The sequence below is a fragment of the Vicia villosa genome, linkage group LG4, assembly GCF_029867415.1.
Source record: "Vicia villosa cultivar HV-30 ecotype Madison, WI linkage group LG4, Vvil1.0, whole genome shotgun sequence".
NCBI lineage: Eukaryota > Viridiplantae > Streptophyta > Magnoliopsida > Fabales > Fabaceae > Vicia > Vicia villosa.
Window position 1 is genome coordinate 195,591,410 of NC_081183.1, and position 16,766 is coordinate 195,608,175.

General features: G+C 31.3%; 3 protein-coding genes across 3 annotated transcripts; all 3 read left to right on the top strand.

Annotated features, from left to right (window-relative positions):
* Window positions 1-168: 168 nt before the first annotated feature.
* LOC131598640 (glutathione S-transferase T3-like) lies at window positions 169-927 on the top strand. The gene has a single exon (XM_058871221.1). The coding sequence runs from the start codon at window positions 169-171 to the stop codon at window positions 925-927; it is 759 nt and encodes a 252-aa protein (XP_058727204.1).
* Window positions 928-1,224: 297 nt separating this feature from the next.
* On the top strand, window positions 1,225-2,526 carry LOC131598641 (uncharacterized). The gene is made up of 3 exons (XM_058871222.1): window positions 1,225-1,634; window positions 1,680-1,873; window positions 1,949-2,526. Exons 1-3 carry the CDS (start codon window positions 1,225-1,227, stop codon window positions 2,524-2,526), a joined length of 1,182 nt encoding a protein of 393 aa, XP_058727205.1.
* Window positions 2,527-11,841: 9,315 nt separating this feature from the next.
* Window positions 11,842-15,856, top strand: LOC131596653 (protein IQ-DOMAIN 32). Its single transcript, XM_058869376.1, has 6 exons — window positions 11,842-12,025; window positions 12,515-12,850; window positions 13,084-13,275; window positions 13,539-13,619; window positions 13,732-15,385; window positions 15,500-15,856. The coding sequence occupies exons 1-6, from the start codon at window positions 11,942-11,944 to the stop codon at window positions 15,517-15,519; spliced, it is 2,367 nt and encodes a 788-aa protein (XP_058725359.1). The 5' UTR covers window positions 11,842-11,941; the 3' UTR covers window positions 15,520-15,856.
* Window positions 15,857-16,766: the final 910 nt, after the last annotated feature.

The following is a 16,766-nucleotide window of genomic DNA, read 5'->3' on the forward strand; positions in this document are numbered from 1 at the left end:
ATTACAATTGTTTAGGTCAAATGGATCCTAATCATTTTCATTATCAACAAGCTATGTTCAATTTCATGCAAAATTATCAAAATCCCAATCCTCAAAATTCTCAAATTCCACCGATGCCACCATTTTCTACTCAAGTTCCACCATTTTCTACTCAAGTTGGTACTGAAAATGAAGAAAGGGTTGTTGTTAAAAAAAAAATCTCGAGAGCAATTTACAAGGGATGAGGATATACTACTTATCCAATCATGGCTCAATGTTTCAAAGGATCCAATTGTGGGAGTTGATCAAAAGGCTGAGAGTTTTTGGGTAAGAGTCGCTGCCAATTATAACCAATATCGTGGGCAATCGCGGGAAAAGTTAAAGGGACAATTAAAATGTCGATGGCATCGAATAAATGGCTTGGTTCAAAAATTTGTTGGGTGTTACAAACAAGCTGTTAATGGAAAGAAAAGTGGGACATCGGAGAACGATGTCATGGCCGCTGCAAATGCATTTTTTGCTCAGGATCAAGGTACAACATTCAACCTTGAGTACGCATGGAGATTGTTAAAAGATGAACCTAAATGGATGGGAGAATCGATTGAAAGTTCTTCAAAAATAACAAAGACTTATGCTAGTGAGGCATCATCGGAGAACCCAAATACACCTTCAAGTTATGAGTTTAACTCATCATCACCAATGGAGCGTCCAATGGGACAAAAAGCAGCAAAAAGGAAGGGTAAGGCAAAGGAAATTCCAAATGAAACGCAAGATGCAAGGAATAAAAGAGCAATGTTAATGGAAAGACTAGCGCAAAGTAAGGAGGACGAGATAGAATTAAAGGTAGTGCAACTAATGATGAAAGACACTTCTACTATGAGCGATAGTCAACGAGATATTCATGAAAAATATTGTAATAAGATGAAAAAAAATATGGAATGTAGTTAGTATCTACACCTATGTAACATGGTAATTAGTACCACTTTAATTTATCAACACCTATGTAACATGGTAATTAGTACCACTTTAATTTATCAACACCTATGTAACATGGTCATTAGTACCACTTTAATTTATCAACACCTATGTAACATGGTCATTAGTACCACTTTAAATTATAATAAATATTATGTTATTCAAACAAGCCGTTATTCAAACTAGCCGTTATTCAAACTATTATATATACTACCACTTATGTCATTATTTTCTCATTCTCATCTTATTCTTCTCTCGTTATTTACTAAAATGGATTCAGACGATTCAGATAATTACGATCAAGAATTTTGGGAGTTGGTTGAAGAAGAATTTATGGACGACAGTGATAAAGAACAAGAGCTTCAGAATGAACTTCAATCTGGAAGTTCCTCTAGGCAAAAGAAAAGAACAACGATAGATCGAGGTCGTGAAGAAGGGCATAATCGATTGTTCAATGACTACTTCTCGGAAAATCCAGTATACACAGATGTTCAATTTCGAAGAAGGTTCAGAATGCATAGGCATGTATTTCTTCGAATTGTAGATGCCCTTGGAAATCATGATGAATATTTCCAAATGAGGGTCGATGCAACTGGTAAAATGGGTCTTTCACCATTGCAGAAATGTACATCTGTTATTCGTATGTTGGCGTATGGGTCTGCTGCTGACATTGTAGACGAGTATGTCTGAATCGGTGAAAGCACTTCAATTGAGTGCTTATAAAGATTCGTTCAGGGCGTGAATGCCGTATTTGGGGCTGAGTATTTGAGAAAGCCTAACAACACTGATGTTGAACATCTTTTACAAATGGGAGAGTCACGTGGCTTTCCAGGTATGTTGGGTTCTATTGATTGTATGCATTGGGAATGGAAAAATTGTCCTGTTGCATGGAAAGGACAATTTTGTCGAGGTGATCATGGTAAGCCCACAATCATGCTTGAAGCAGTGGCATCACAAGACTTATGGATTTGGCATGCTTTTTTTGGTATTGCAGGTTCAAACAATGACATTAATGTGTTAAACCAATCTAATGTGTTTAACGATATTTTGGAAGGACATGCTCCCAATGTGCAATATACAATCATTGATTCACCATATAATATGGGGTATTATTTAGCAGATGATATATATCCTGAGTGGGCTACATTTGTCAAAACCATTTCAATGCCACAGGGAGAAAAGAAAAAGTTATTTGCTCAACATCAAGAATCAGCTAGTAAAGATGTGGAGCGAGCATTTGGAGTGCTTCAATCTCGATTTGCAATTATACGTGGCCCAGCACGTGCTTGGCACATGGACACCCTCAAGCATACCATATATGCATGCATCATATTGCACAAAATGATTGTTGAAGACGAACGACATACATATGGAGGTAATTTTGATTACTCTTACGATAATGTGGATGACAACAACTCAACAACCGAAACATTTAGCGGTCCTCATCCGAATCTTGCAACAAGACTACAAAGAAGGGCAAGTATTCGAGAAAAACAAGTTCATCGTCAACTTCAAGGAAATTTAATCGAGTATATTTGGGAACGTTTTGGACATGTAGATGATGAAGTTTAAGTTTAATTTATTGTGTGATGTCATTTATTTTTATTGTTTTTAATTATATGTCATGTCTTTGAGATTAATATTAATTATCATTTCAATTTGAATTTTATTTATTTTATATCAATTTTAATTTAAATAATTAAAATTATTATTTTAATTACTATAAAATTTAATATGAATAAAATATTAATAAATAAAGTAAAATTGTGGGACCCAATATGGGTTCTTCAGAGTTGCACCATTGGAGATAAAAATGAGTTGAGTTGCTTCTAGCTGACGTGGCTTAATAGGTCCCACAAGGAACCCAAAAATACGTTCACGGTTGGAGATGCTCTAAAGTAGTTTTACACTGTCAGTGAAATCTAATTCGTTAAATTTTATAAAAATTTAATTTTTTTTTAAATTAAACATAAAATATTTATTTTTAAAAGTTATGATGCACTGATCGTCTAAAAAATTTTACGGTGACACTGCACTACCTCTAAGCTCTACTTAATATATACAATATTTAAATTTTAGAATAATTTTTCAAGTGCAGTAAAGTATTGATACAATATTTTAATTTTAAAATTAACCATCTAAAAAAACAAAACAAACACTTTTTTTCACTCAAGAAACAAATACACTGAAAAAATTTTGTGGACTAAATTCACGTGTAAAAAGTAACTTTAAACGTCAATAATTTGTTGAGTGCCTATAAAAGAAAAGGACATTTCACAACGTACGACATTAACTAATACTCCTCAAATTAAAATTGACATACAGGTAATAATTAAGCTGCAAACATTTATCAAATTGCATTATAAATTATTAAAAAAACACTATAGCAAGCACGTGAAAAAAATCATTACAAAATAATTATATTTTAATTATATACATTAACAAATTATAAAAAAATACTAATTAAAAATTCTATGTAAATCTAGTAAAAAAAAATCATTACTAACTAAATCTATTTTATATATTTATATATTTAGACTATAAATTTAGTAAAACTACAGCATTTCTATATATGGTTATCAACTACAGCATTTATATATATATATATATATATATATATATATATATATATATATATATATATATATATATATATATATATATATATATATATATATATATATATATATATATATATGCATGTTAAGTACACGTGAAAGAGTGGGTTTTGAAAAGGTATATATCAACTATTTTCTTGAAATTTTCAAAATCAATTTTATAATTTAGAAGAACAATCTCACTCTATTTTGGAGCTCAATTAAAATTAGAGTAATTTTTTTTTATTAATATATCAATCATAAAATTATTGACACTAGCGAAATTTGAATATTAAATATGAAAGTATGTTTGTTGTGCAAAATAAAAGATAAGATTATATTTTTCAATTCAATATTTAATAAAAGAATAAAATTAAAATATAATTTTTTAGGTGTGATTTTTACTATTTTCCAATAAAAATATGACATGTGTATAATTTTTTATTATACATATAATTTTCTCCCATTTTCACTTTTTAAATTATATTTAATTACATTTGTCATATGTTTATTGAAAAATAATAAAAATTATATTAAAAAATTGTATCTAAGTTTTCTTTTTAATAAAATAAAATGACATGCATGTCAAAGAAAACGATATGATAAGTTTTTAAAAATAATTAAAATTCTAATTTTAAATTTGAAATGGATTAAAAATTAATAGGACATGATAAAAAATAAATTTTAAAATTTAAATTATAATTATAATTTTTTTAAATATAATTTTATAAGTTAAATATAAAATATATATATATATATATATATATATATATATATATATATATATATATATATATATATAATCATATTATACTATTAATTACATAAAAAATATATAAAATAATAATATCATGCGTGCATTAAACACATGATATAATAAATATATAATTTTTTTTTTGAAGCAAATAAAAAAGACAATATGGTAAGATAAAAAATTTGATAAATATATGATACAAAAATATATCATGTTATTTTTGTATCATATATTTATCAAATTTTTTATCTTATCATATTGTCTTTTATTTTAAATTTAAAAATGCACGCCATTAGTTTTTACAGTATGTTTTACTCACCATGTCAAAAAAAATAGGAGGTTGAAAATTAGGATTAATAAATGAAATTATGTTGCCTAATAAGCCTAAACACTAATTGTAGTGCAAAATATAGTATTTATCTAAAACATGGTAATATCCTGCAAAGGCCATGTGCCAGCCACGTTTTGAGGGCTTGAGGACAAGATTGTTGTCAGCAAATTAGTTGATTGTCTGTCTGATTGGTGGAAACCTCTATCATGCCACAAAGACCACCAACATGCATCTACATATTTTTCTTCCTTTTCTTCTATAGAACTAGTATTTTATGCTTTAAGCATTAAATTTTATTTTCTTCATTGTATTCTTTATTTTTCTTCTCCATTATATATATTTTTTCTTAATTTCTTGCTTTCTAATTGTATTAATATGAGTATAAAGAGTACCCTAGCCTAATACAAAGAAAGCAAGACTATAAAGAAGTTAGACGTGGCTTAGTGAAAACACGATTAATGAGCCATAAATTTCTATCACAAACTATCAATCTCTTAGACCTTGCACCCACCCACTCATAAGAGAAAGATTTTGTTAGGAAAAAAATTCAATTATCCTTTTTATGCCATCGTTTAAAAGTATTGAAGGATATTTTAAAATGTTTGTTGATGAAGAGAAAAAAAATATATTTTGAGATTGTTGAAAATCAGAAAGTTGAAAAATAATCTGATTCGGGCGATTTACGGATATTAAATTCGGTCGATTCGGTTTATTGATCCATTCATTAATGTTATAATGTTTTATATTAATTTAGATATCACATAAATTAATATGAAAAGATATTATAAGATATATATTTATAATAATCTAAAAGATATTATAAAATATTTATAATGTTTGAGAGATATTATAAGATTTTAATAATATTTTTTATTCTAACAATTAAGGAGATATGTTTTGGGATTTGTTGGATTTTGGATTTTGGCTATTATAAATACGTATTTTTTTGTTATTATAGTGTGACAACTTTAGAGCTTTAAAGAAAAATAGAAAAATAAGAGATTAGGAAATTTCAAGAGAAAATTTATAAAGACAAAGGTTTTTGAAAAATCTTTGAAACTTAAAAACACAAAGGTTTTTGGGAAACCTTTGGAGTTATATAAGGGAATTGGAAAATATTTTTTAAAAGTTGGAGAGGTTGGAAAACACTTGGGTAGAAAATAGAGTTTGTTCTTTGGGAACTGACTATTTTCTTGTAACTCATCTGTATTCTTTTGTAACAACTTTTTGAGTATAGTGAATTGGATAACTGCTCTCTGCTCTAGAGTAGATCGTTTAATCGAACTAGGTAAACAAACCTTCATATTTTTCTCGCCTTATACTGTTATATTATTTGTGTACGAATTATTATTATTGTAGACCATTTATTTTGGTTGCTACTATTCTTTGTCTCACAAGTTGATACTGAATTTTGTCGTAATTCACAACAAGTGGTGCGGTGATCGTGAAGCAAAGAGGTATTGTTTACAAGTGAGCCCCATGGTTAAATGGGAAACAAGTGAATGCAAGTGGCGAGATCAAGATTCAAGGGTTGTTTGAATGTGATCATGGTTATTGATTAGAGTTTCAATCTAGTAGAGAGCAACAATGTTGTTGATGGTTAAATTGATATCAACAAGGTTAAAAGTCAAGGTGGAGATTGTTGAAGTATATCTTAAAATCTTTGTTGATGAAGAGAAAGAAAATATGTTTCGAGATTTTCAAAACTCAGAAAGCCGAAAAATAATCTAATTCGAGCGATTTACGAATATCGAGTTCAGTCAATTTGATTCATTGATCCATTCATTAACATTATAATATTGTATATTAATTTGGAGATCATATAAATTAATATAAAAAGATATTATAAGATATATATATATATATATATATATATATATATATATATATATATATATATATAATAGTTTAAGAGATATTATAAAATATATATTTATAATAGTCTAAGAGATATTTATAAAATATTTATAATATTTGAGAGATATTATAAGATTATAATAATATCTTTTATTCTAACGGTTAAGAAAATATGTTTTGGAATTTGTTATGTATTTGTTGGATTTTGGCTATTATAAATTTGTATCATTATAGTATGATAATGTTATAGCTTTAGAGAAAAATGGAGAAATAAGGGTTTAGGGAAATTCAAGGGAAAACTTATAAAGGCAAAGGTTTTTGGAAAACCTTTTGAGTTATCTAAGAAAATTGGGAAATACTTTTAAACACCTTGATTTGAGTGATTCTTATATGGAGAGTTAAAGAGATTGAGAAACACTAGGGTAGAAAATTGGGTTTGTTCTTTGAGAAATGTGAATGCTATTTTTTTGCAACTCATATGTAATCTCTTGTAACAACTTTTTGAGTATAGTGAATTGGAGAGATGCTCTCTCCCCCCGAGTATATCGTTTGATCCAATTGGGTAAACAAACCTTCGTCTTTTCTCGCTTTATTCTGTTATATTATCTGTGTATGAATTATTATTGTAGTCCATTTATTTTGGTTGCTACTATTCTTTGCCTCACAAATTGATATTGAATTTTGTCGTAATTTACGACAAGATTCTCAACAAAAAGAATGTCGTTGTTTATAAGTCAAATTGACCAAATCATAGCGAGCCACCAAAAGAGACGAAACTTTTTCACAAGATTACTTTTCAACCTCAAATTGAACGATGTTAAGTGATTTATAATTCTATCACATTATTGGCATGAAAAATAAATAAGATTGTGAGAATCTGATATGATTCTACGTTTGGCAAATTCGTCTCTTGTTTGGAGATATTTTTTTTAATGTTTCAATTTCCACCAACATCAATCATTTTTGTCACTTTTATTTTTAAAAATCCCCACACATTATTGATGATATAAATAGTTTGAAAGTGTTAATTATAAGAAGAAGAAAAATTAGTCAAAAAAAAAAGGAAAAAAACAAATTATTTAATGTGACAATATAAACTCCTATTAGGAACATCAACACAAAACACTACAACTATTATTAAGTCTCAAATTCTATTAATTGAACATAAATATTTAGTTGGTTTGTTTGATAGTTTAAATGACAAGAAGTTAAGTTTGTAAAATTAATTTTTAAAACATTATTAGGGACGAGTTTGACATATGTTTTCCTTTCACTCTTTACATGATTTTACTGGTTACCAATATTATTCTATGTGATTACTCATTTCCTAGATTATTTAACTCTAATCCCTTACTGATAACATTTATCAACTTAGATGAAATACTTTAAGACTATGGAGCTGAAAAAATGTGGATTCATTTGAATCAATGATGACAAGACTTGAAAAGTTTATGGTATTGGTGTGGTTAAACTTAAATTGTTCGATATTTGTGAGTTCCTTCTACAGAATATGAGGTATGTTCCTGAGCTTAAGCGGATTGTGTTGTCCATAATTGCATGTTCAATGATTTATGTTATTGCACTAAAATTGAACACAGAGTGTTGGCAAATTTTTATGGTGCGTTGGTTGGCTAAAGAGTCTAAAATGTGTGGGTTGTATATTTAGATTTCTAATGTTATTGGTCATACATCATTAACTAGTAATGACTTTTATAACAAAACCAGGCTAATACATTTGAAATAGGGTATGTCACTGAAAGAGGGTTTAGTTGAACTAAGGAAACAAGATTTTTTATGAAGTAAGAAATTGAACAAACTAGAATTGTATGATCATTGCATGCTAGGAAAACAACACATTTAAAGTTTGAGAGTGACACACATAAATCTAATAGGTCATTGAGGTAACTTCATTCGGATCAATGGGGTTGAACAGGAGTGAAAACTCATAGGTGCGATTATTACTTTCTCAGTAATATTAATGATTTTTATAGAAGAGTATGTTTATACATTAAAAAATAATAATAAAAGTGATACCTTTGAAAAGTTCAAGGAATGAAATACTTTTATATGAAATCAACAAGGAACTAAATTGAACATGTCGAGAAATGGAATATGAATTTTTTGTCAAAGCAATTTAATGAGTTTTATAAGAAGAAAAAACTATCAAGAGGCATATAGCCATTACTATCACACCTTAACAAAGTGGCCTAGTTGTGCGAACGAATATAACCATTTTTTAGAGGGTGAGATTAATGTTGTTTGGAGTTGGATTACTAAATAGGTTTTGGGGTGAAGTTGTTTCTATAATAAGTTACCTAATCAACAAATATCAATCCACGTGAATAAACTTCAAAACAGTTATGGATATTTGGAGTGGTAAACTAGTATACTATAATTTGAAGTTCATATGAGCTTCAGAGTTTGCATACATCTTGCAAGACAAGCTTGATGTTGGGGCTATGAAGCGTGTCTTCATTGGTTATTTTGAATTGTGAAGAGTTACAGGTTGTGGAATATGTATAAAAAGGATCAAAATTTATCATAAGGTGGAATGTTACTTTTGATGTGTCTCGTGTGAGGATGAATTACAAAAACCTGGAAGTGGAAGAATTAGAAACTTGAATTAGAAACTATGACTGAGAAGACTCGGTTTGAGGTGGAGGTTCTTGCTAATGAGACTAGAGATGATGCAGAAGTTAAAGATCTCACTTCTAGTACTATAGGGGAGGAAACCTACAACGACTCTTGATTACCAGTTGGCTCGTGATATAGTTAGAAGATATATTGAACCACCCCAGAGGTGCAGTCATGTTGATATTAATTTTTATTCTCTGAGTGTGTCTGAGGATTGCAAGACTCGTAACCGAGACCTTCAGGGAAATATTTGAAAACAAAGATTATAAAAATTAGTTGAAGGCTATGAATGGTGAAATACATTAACTGATGAACAACCATACTTGAGAGCTTGTGATACTTTCTAATAAAAATGGTGGTTGGATGCAAATGATTCTTCAAGAACATATAGGGTATTTCAGAGATTGAAGCGCCAAGGTTTATGGAAAAACTTATTCAAAATGTTTACTTAGGTGGATGAGATTGATTAGAATGAGATATTTTCGCACGTGGTAAAATATTGTTCAATAAAGGTACTTAAGACAATTGTTAGTCAATATAATATTTAGTTAGAACAGATAGAAGTCAAAACAACTTTCTTACATGGGGACTTTGAAGAGGAAATCTACATGGAGCAACATGAAGGTTTTGTAAAGGACGGGTCTAAAGTAATTTTTTTGAAAAAATATTTGTGTGGATTAAAACAAAGCCCGAGGCAGTGGTATCATCAATTTGATGGATTTCTTCTTTTACATGGTTTTGTGAGAAATAGTTATGGAAACTATTTATACATATTGAAATGGAATAAGAGAGACATTTTTTTACCTTTTTTGTATGTTTATGGTATCTTAATAGCAAGTAAGAGACCTTTAAGCTCGAGGAGACTTTGAATGGTAAATTTGATGAAAGATCTTGGTGAAACTAAGAGGATCTTAAGGGTGAAAGTGGTGGAGTGGTTTAGAATGAAAGATCTTAAAACCGTCAACACTCATTTACGTTGTTTAGAAAAACTATAAGCTGGAAGGCAAATAAGTAATTGGTGGTCGCGTTGCCTATATTGAAGGGGTCAAGGAAGCCATATGATACAAACACGTGATTAAAGAGTTAAGGATCACTCAAGAATGTGTGAAGACGCATTGTGATAGTCAAAGTGACATTCACTTAGTCAATCATTAAGTGTGTCATAAAATGACAAACAAACATTAATATTCATTTTCATTTCATAAGGGACATGATCGAGTTGAATGAAATCGTGAGCTTTAAAAGGTAGCTTTGGAGAAGAGTCCAACATATGTGTTCACCCAATCATTGTCTAGATCAAAGTTCAAGCACTACTTGTAATTGGTCAAGTTCGTTGAAGAATGGTTCAAGCTTTAATAAGAGTAACAAGGTGGTTGATATGTAAATTGATATCATCATCATTTTAGAGTCAAAGTGGTGAATTGTTTAAAATTCCTTTGAAAGATTCACGAACATGCACTGTGTTTGGCATTAATGTAATGCTTCCTGGAGGAACATAATACGTTACCATATTTTTTCTTCCAGAAACACGATATTTTTCTATTAACACCTATAATGTCACTTGCTAGTCATTGTTGGAAACAAAATTGAGATAGGTGAAGTTCCAGTGAGATAACCTTAGATAGACAGAGATTCTTAAATTTCGTTGTTTTAAGAATTAAAGACCGTTTGGAGGTATTTAAAGAGATTTATAAACACTTTTAAACACATTGGATTTTGTGTTGTGTAGAAAATATGATATTCTTATAAATTTGAAAGAACATTGTATTATAACTCATCGCATAATATTTTATAACTATTGAAGTATAGTGAACCAGAGAGCTAATATCTCTTCAAGAGTAGATCTATTTGATCAAATTTGATAAATAAATTTTATCTGTTACTTCACTTTATTTCTTTTTCTTGTTAATATGATTTTACTTATATTATTTAATAAATTAATTAAATTTATTCAAAACTATTTATTTTGGTTGACATTATTTTTCATCTCATCTATCATAAAATTTAATATAGTTAAACTTTTTAATTTCACATTAAAATTGAATGATAAAACTTACAGCTCATTTGTTTTTTGTATGAACCATATAATATTGACTCAATTTTTTTAGAATTAGATTCAAATTTATGACATTCAGTTAAGCTGAAAGCAATCAAAATGCAGCTGAATAAAAAAAACCAATCAGCATTAAGGTGTAAAATTTAATTGAACCTATGTAATGCTTATCCTTCATCCTATCTTATTATACCAAAATATAGCAACCCTTATCCTAGAACCCTTCATCAAACAGCTACATCACCATGTGTAAAGCGTAAACGTAATACTCCTATTTATTAGATAGATATCTTTTCTTAAAATAAAAATATCTTTACTCCATAAAGAGTGAGTTTCTCGCTACTGATTCCAACAAAAAAAAAGCAAGACCAATTCAACTTACTCAGTATATCAAAAATCAAAGAGTAATAATCACTAATTATTTCCTTTTTTAAATCTAACATAGTCCCATAAAGCTAAACATGATTAATACTAGTACTTCAATCCAAAAAGTAACTTCATTTCAAAATATTTATTTTTAAAATTCATTTATTTAAGGAAAGAGTTATTATTATATTAATAAAAAAATTGAAAATTTGAAAATAAGGAAGACGGACTTGAAAGCAAAGCATTGAGGTAAATTGAAGGAAAATTTTGAGGTCCGTGTTTTTTAAACTTACCGTTGTTACATTTTCCAACATAGCATATGGTAACTGCATAGTTGTTCTTGTTTTGTTCGCAAAAGAAGAAGAACAACAAGACTGTGAAACATACTCATAGCTATGGTGAAATCTAGCTCCTGTTTAAGATTAATCACATGCAGTGGTGGTGCTGACAAAGAACAAGATCAACAACTTGTTTCTGAGGTGAAGTCTTTGACTGATTCCGAGGTTTATGTTTTAATTTTGACCATTTCTGATTTGTATGTTTCTGTGTTTTTTGGTTTTGTTTTTCTGTGATCCGACGTTGTTTGTGTTCATGATGTTACGAATTTCGGTTGTTGTCTTTATGCAAGGTTCTTTGCATTGATGAATTTGTTGTTTCATCTTTCTATTTTTGGATTTATATTGAAGATTTGATTCATTTTCACTTATGATATCTTAAGTTCATAATTGATTAACTACAAGGTGCTGTTTGGATAAGATAATATTTTTTAAAAGGAAAATTATTTTTTGAATTTCTTGTTCTTTTGTGATCTTTGAAGTTTGATCTAAGGGTTAGAAATGGATGTGATGGAGCTGTTTATAAATGCTGGAAAATGTTACTTGATCTGATTATTAATAATTGATTATTGTTTTTTAGATAGTAATTGGAGTAAATTAAATTCATGAGGATGGATTATGAACATTTTCCAGGTTAAGGATTCTAATGATAAGCGCGGTTGGAGTTTTCGGAAGAGATCTGCAAGGCATCGAGTGCTTAGCAATACTGTGATTGCGACTGAGACTCCTCCGTCTACGGCAAATAAGGAGATTTCAGAATATCCGAGTATTAGTTTTCAATCCCCGGCTGAATCTGTTGTTGTTGAAAAGATTTGTACAACAGATTTCTGTAAGGAGAAGCCTCAGTTATCCACCAATGAATACTCAGAGGTGCCGGAGACAATTGTCACTGAAACTGAGGATAAGGCGGATGTCAATCTACCGGAATCTGCTGTGATAATCGTCCAGGCTTCCATTAGAGGATACTTGGTAAGTTTTTTACAAGGTTTGCTTAGCACTAATCGACACTTCAGATGGAAGGCGTGTCTGGTGTCCAGTGTGTCGGGCATTGGCACCGCTACTTGTAGTGTTTCATGTTATCAAATTATTACCGGTGTTGACGTGTCAGAGTCTGTATTTGTGCTTCATAGCTGATCTAGAACATTTTTAAGAATAAAACAGTAATTGTCTTTTTAAAAATATTTTGTTCTTGTTTCTTTCAGGCTCAGAGAGCATTGATAAAGAGTAAGAATGTAGTGAAATTGCAAGCTGCTGTTCGCGGGCACTTGGTTAGGAGGCATGCTGTAGGGACGCTGCGATGTGTTCAAGCTATTGTTAAAATGCAGCTCCTTGTGCGAGCACGACAAGCTCGGCATGCACATTCAAATGGCAAAGATGATTACTCAAAAACTTTGGTATATGAATTTTGTTTATTATCAAATATCATGCTCGAGTGCAATCAATTCAATGTTTGGTTTTCTCAGTAGCTACTAATTTTATGCTTGATACCATACATTGCTGAAGTTTTTTCTATTAGTAGTTGTGATTCTGAGTCTTGCCTGAGATTACGAGAATGTTTTCATCGAAGATATCTGTTTACTACATTTGTATTACTGTCACATATTATGTGCTGCAAGACCTGTTCTAAACACGTCGGCTTGTTTTTAACGTGGTTTAGGATAATGAGCATCAAACGGCCAAATCAAATGCAAAACACAGTTCTGTGGAAAAGCTTCTCAGCAATAACTTTGCTCGTCAGGTGCAGTTAACGTTAGGTTTTGTTTTGTTTGTGTAACATCATCTGTTTGTTTGTGTAACATCATCTGTTTGTTTATTCATACTAAATCTTCTGTCGTTTTGGTTCACTGAAGCTGCTGGAATCAACACCGAAAAACAAATCTATCCATGTCAAATGTAATCCTTCTGAAGGTGACTCTGCTTGGAAATGGTTGGAGAGATGGATGTCTGTTTCAGCGAAAGATTCTGCAGAAAATAAAAAGCCAGTTAGTACGTCCGAACAATTGGATGAAACCCACGATAGCACTCGTGTATCTCAGTTGGATACAGATACTCCATCTGAAGTTATTCTTCAGTTAGCTGATTCACCTCTACCGTCCGAGGACGAAGAGAAAACCTCTACTTACGATGATACCAACTCATACTTTCAAGCAAGCCCCTCTACATCTTCTCTTATAAAGGATAAGTTGGAAGAGGGTCCTCCCGAAAATACGGTTACAGATAATGTTAAAGAAGCATCCCCTGAAATAGATTCTTTCCAAAATGAAATAACGGAATCAAACGCAAGTGTCGGACAGGATTCTGGTTCTCCTCAGAATAGAGATGTTGATGGTGAAATGTCTAGACAATCAGTTACAGCATCTGCCTCGGACCAACTAGAGACCGAGGGAAAGAAAATTGCAGGTGTTTCAAGGAAGTTAAGCAACCCTGCATTTATTGCTGCTCAATCAAAATTTGAAGAGCTGAGTTCAAATGCAAATTCGGGTAGACCAAACTATTTGTTCGATCAGGATGTATCGGTTGAATCACAAGCAGATACTGCATACATATCAAAAGAGTTCATCTCATCTGAGAATTCTACGCCGTTTCCTTCTAGAATTGGTGATCCTGAAAGTGGTACCGTACTCTCTATTAGCTCAACTCTTGATTCACCTGACAGATCCGAGACTTTGGAAAGCGAGCACGATGCCAAAGATTTAGTGGAAGGAATAGTTAATCCTGAAAACAAGACCGGTCACAGTGTTGAGACCGACAATCCTTCTGCCACTCTGACTTCAAACTTACCTATCTCTAGTTCGAATCAATTAGATAACGTTATCGGTCACAGTGGCAATAATGTTGATTCAGTGAACTCCCAAGAGCCTGCGGTTGAGCCTGAGAATAATGCATCTGACTTGCTTACAGAAAAAACCGAGACTGTTCGGCAGGATTTCAAGTTATCTCCAGAAGCTTCACCAGGAAGCTACATGACATTTCCTGAATCTCAAGGAACACCTTCAAGTCAGGTTTCAGTGAAACCTAAAGAGAATAAAATCAGCAAGACTGGATCAAGTAGCAGACGTAGGGTACTGTCTGTCGGCAACAAGTCTCCTGCAAATTCAAACAACGACTCAGGCTCAAGAGTGTCTGTCGGTAACAAGTCTCCTGCGAATGCAAATCCCGACTCAGGATCAAGAGGTAGTAAAGAACAATTGCCTAAGGATCATCTGAATGGAAAAAGACGCAACTCATTTGGCTCGGTAAAACCAGATCACAACGATCAAGAACCTACTAAAGATAACAGTAGTAACAATATATCTCTTCCCCGTTTCATGCAAGCTACACAATCCGCTAGAGCCAAAATAAATGCAAACTCCTCTCCAAGATCAAGTCCAGACGTACACGACCAAGACATTAGCATTAAGAAGAGACATTCCTTACCTGGTGCAACTGGTAGGCAGGGTTCTCCACGCGTCGAACAGTCAATATCTCCAGCTCAGCAAGGAACAAAGGGCAATGGCTCATCTGGTAATTTCTACATATAGCTTTTTCTAAAGATTACTTGCAACTTTGGTTTCTTAAACTTTTCATACCAATAATTTTCTATATTTTACTTACCATTTGAATTATGCGTAACTTCAGAGAGAAAATGGCAGAGGTGAACAGACACCACGGAAGTGTTCAGAGAGTTCAAGTGTGCTCGTGTTGGCGGTTTGTAGTTCTTCTGATAACAATTGTATTCTTTGCCTCCCCTCCATGACTCCGAAATTTATTGCTTGAGTTTGGTTGTGACAGACATAATATATAGAGAAAGACTAGAACTAGAAAGTGTGTGTCTGTTTGAGAGGCTTATATATATGTACATTTTTATTGTCCTTCTCTCTATTATTGTTTGTGTCACACTGATTTGATTCTGGTATCATTTGTGTAAGTTCCAGGCTAATTCTGCTTGTGATGTTACTTTGTGTTTATTGAAGATGGTTGTTTGTTTGTTTGAAATCATATATATATATTTTTCACAAGTGTTGTTTGGTTTTAATAAGCTGAAATATTTTCATTTTGATTTCACCTCTAATTTGCCAAAAGTAAAGAATCATTTTTTTATTTTTTTTACTGAATCATTCACACCACAACCCCAAGCTCCAAGGGAGAGTCACCCCACACCACTCCCGATCTACCATTGAGTCTAACCTAGCTCTGATATCATTTGTTGGAGAATCCAGGGAGCTGGAGTGTCAATGGATTAAACGTTTAAAATACATAAGATTTTGACACTACATATGCACCTAAAACCTTTTATGTGTGTGTTTGGATGAAGTAATTGAATTTTTTTAAGAAATTTAAAATTCTAAGCAAGATTCAATTGAAATCCTTTTATTTTTAAATTCTTTTGTTTGAATGGAGTATTAAAATGATTCATTGTAAAAATTTTGGGGCCATTTTCATACATTTCAAAATATTTGGATCAAATTTAAAATATGAAAAATATAGACCAATTTGTAAATTTGAAAATTTAAAGAGACTAATTTGTAAATTTTAAAAATTAGGCTTAATGTATCTTTTGGACCGTTAACTTAATTAAATGTTTTGCTTTAGTCCCTTAACTTAAAAATGTTACGAAGTAGTCTCTTAGGTAACATTTTATTACATGAAATGGTTCATTTCGCTAGTTTTTGTAAAAAACACATTAAATAGTGACTATGTGGCATATCATATAGGTTTTTCTTAACGTCTTGACTCAATTTGGTTTATATTTACGCTTTTGTCCATGAAGTACCAACCATCACCATCCTTGAAGAGGTTTACTGCATCAGAATCAAACACCTTTGACACTTCAAGTAGGAGTGGCAAAACAGGTCGTGGCCCGACGGGCCGGCTCGTGCACCCGCCAAAAAATGGCGGGTTGGTT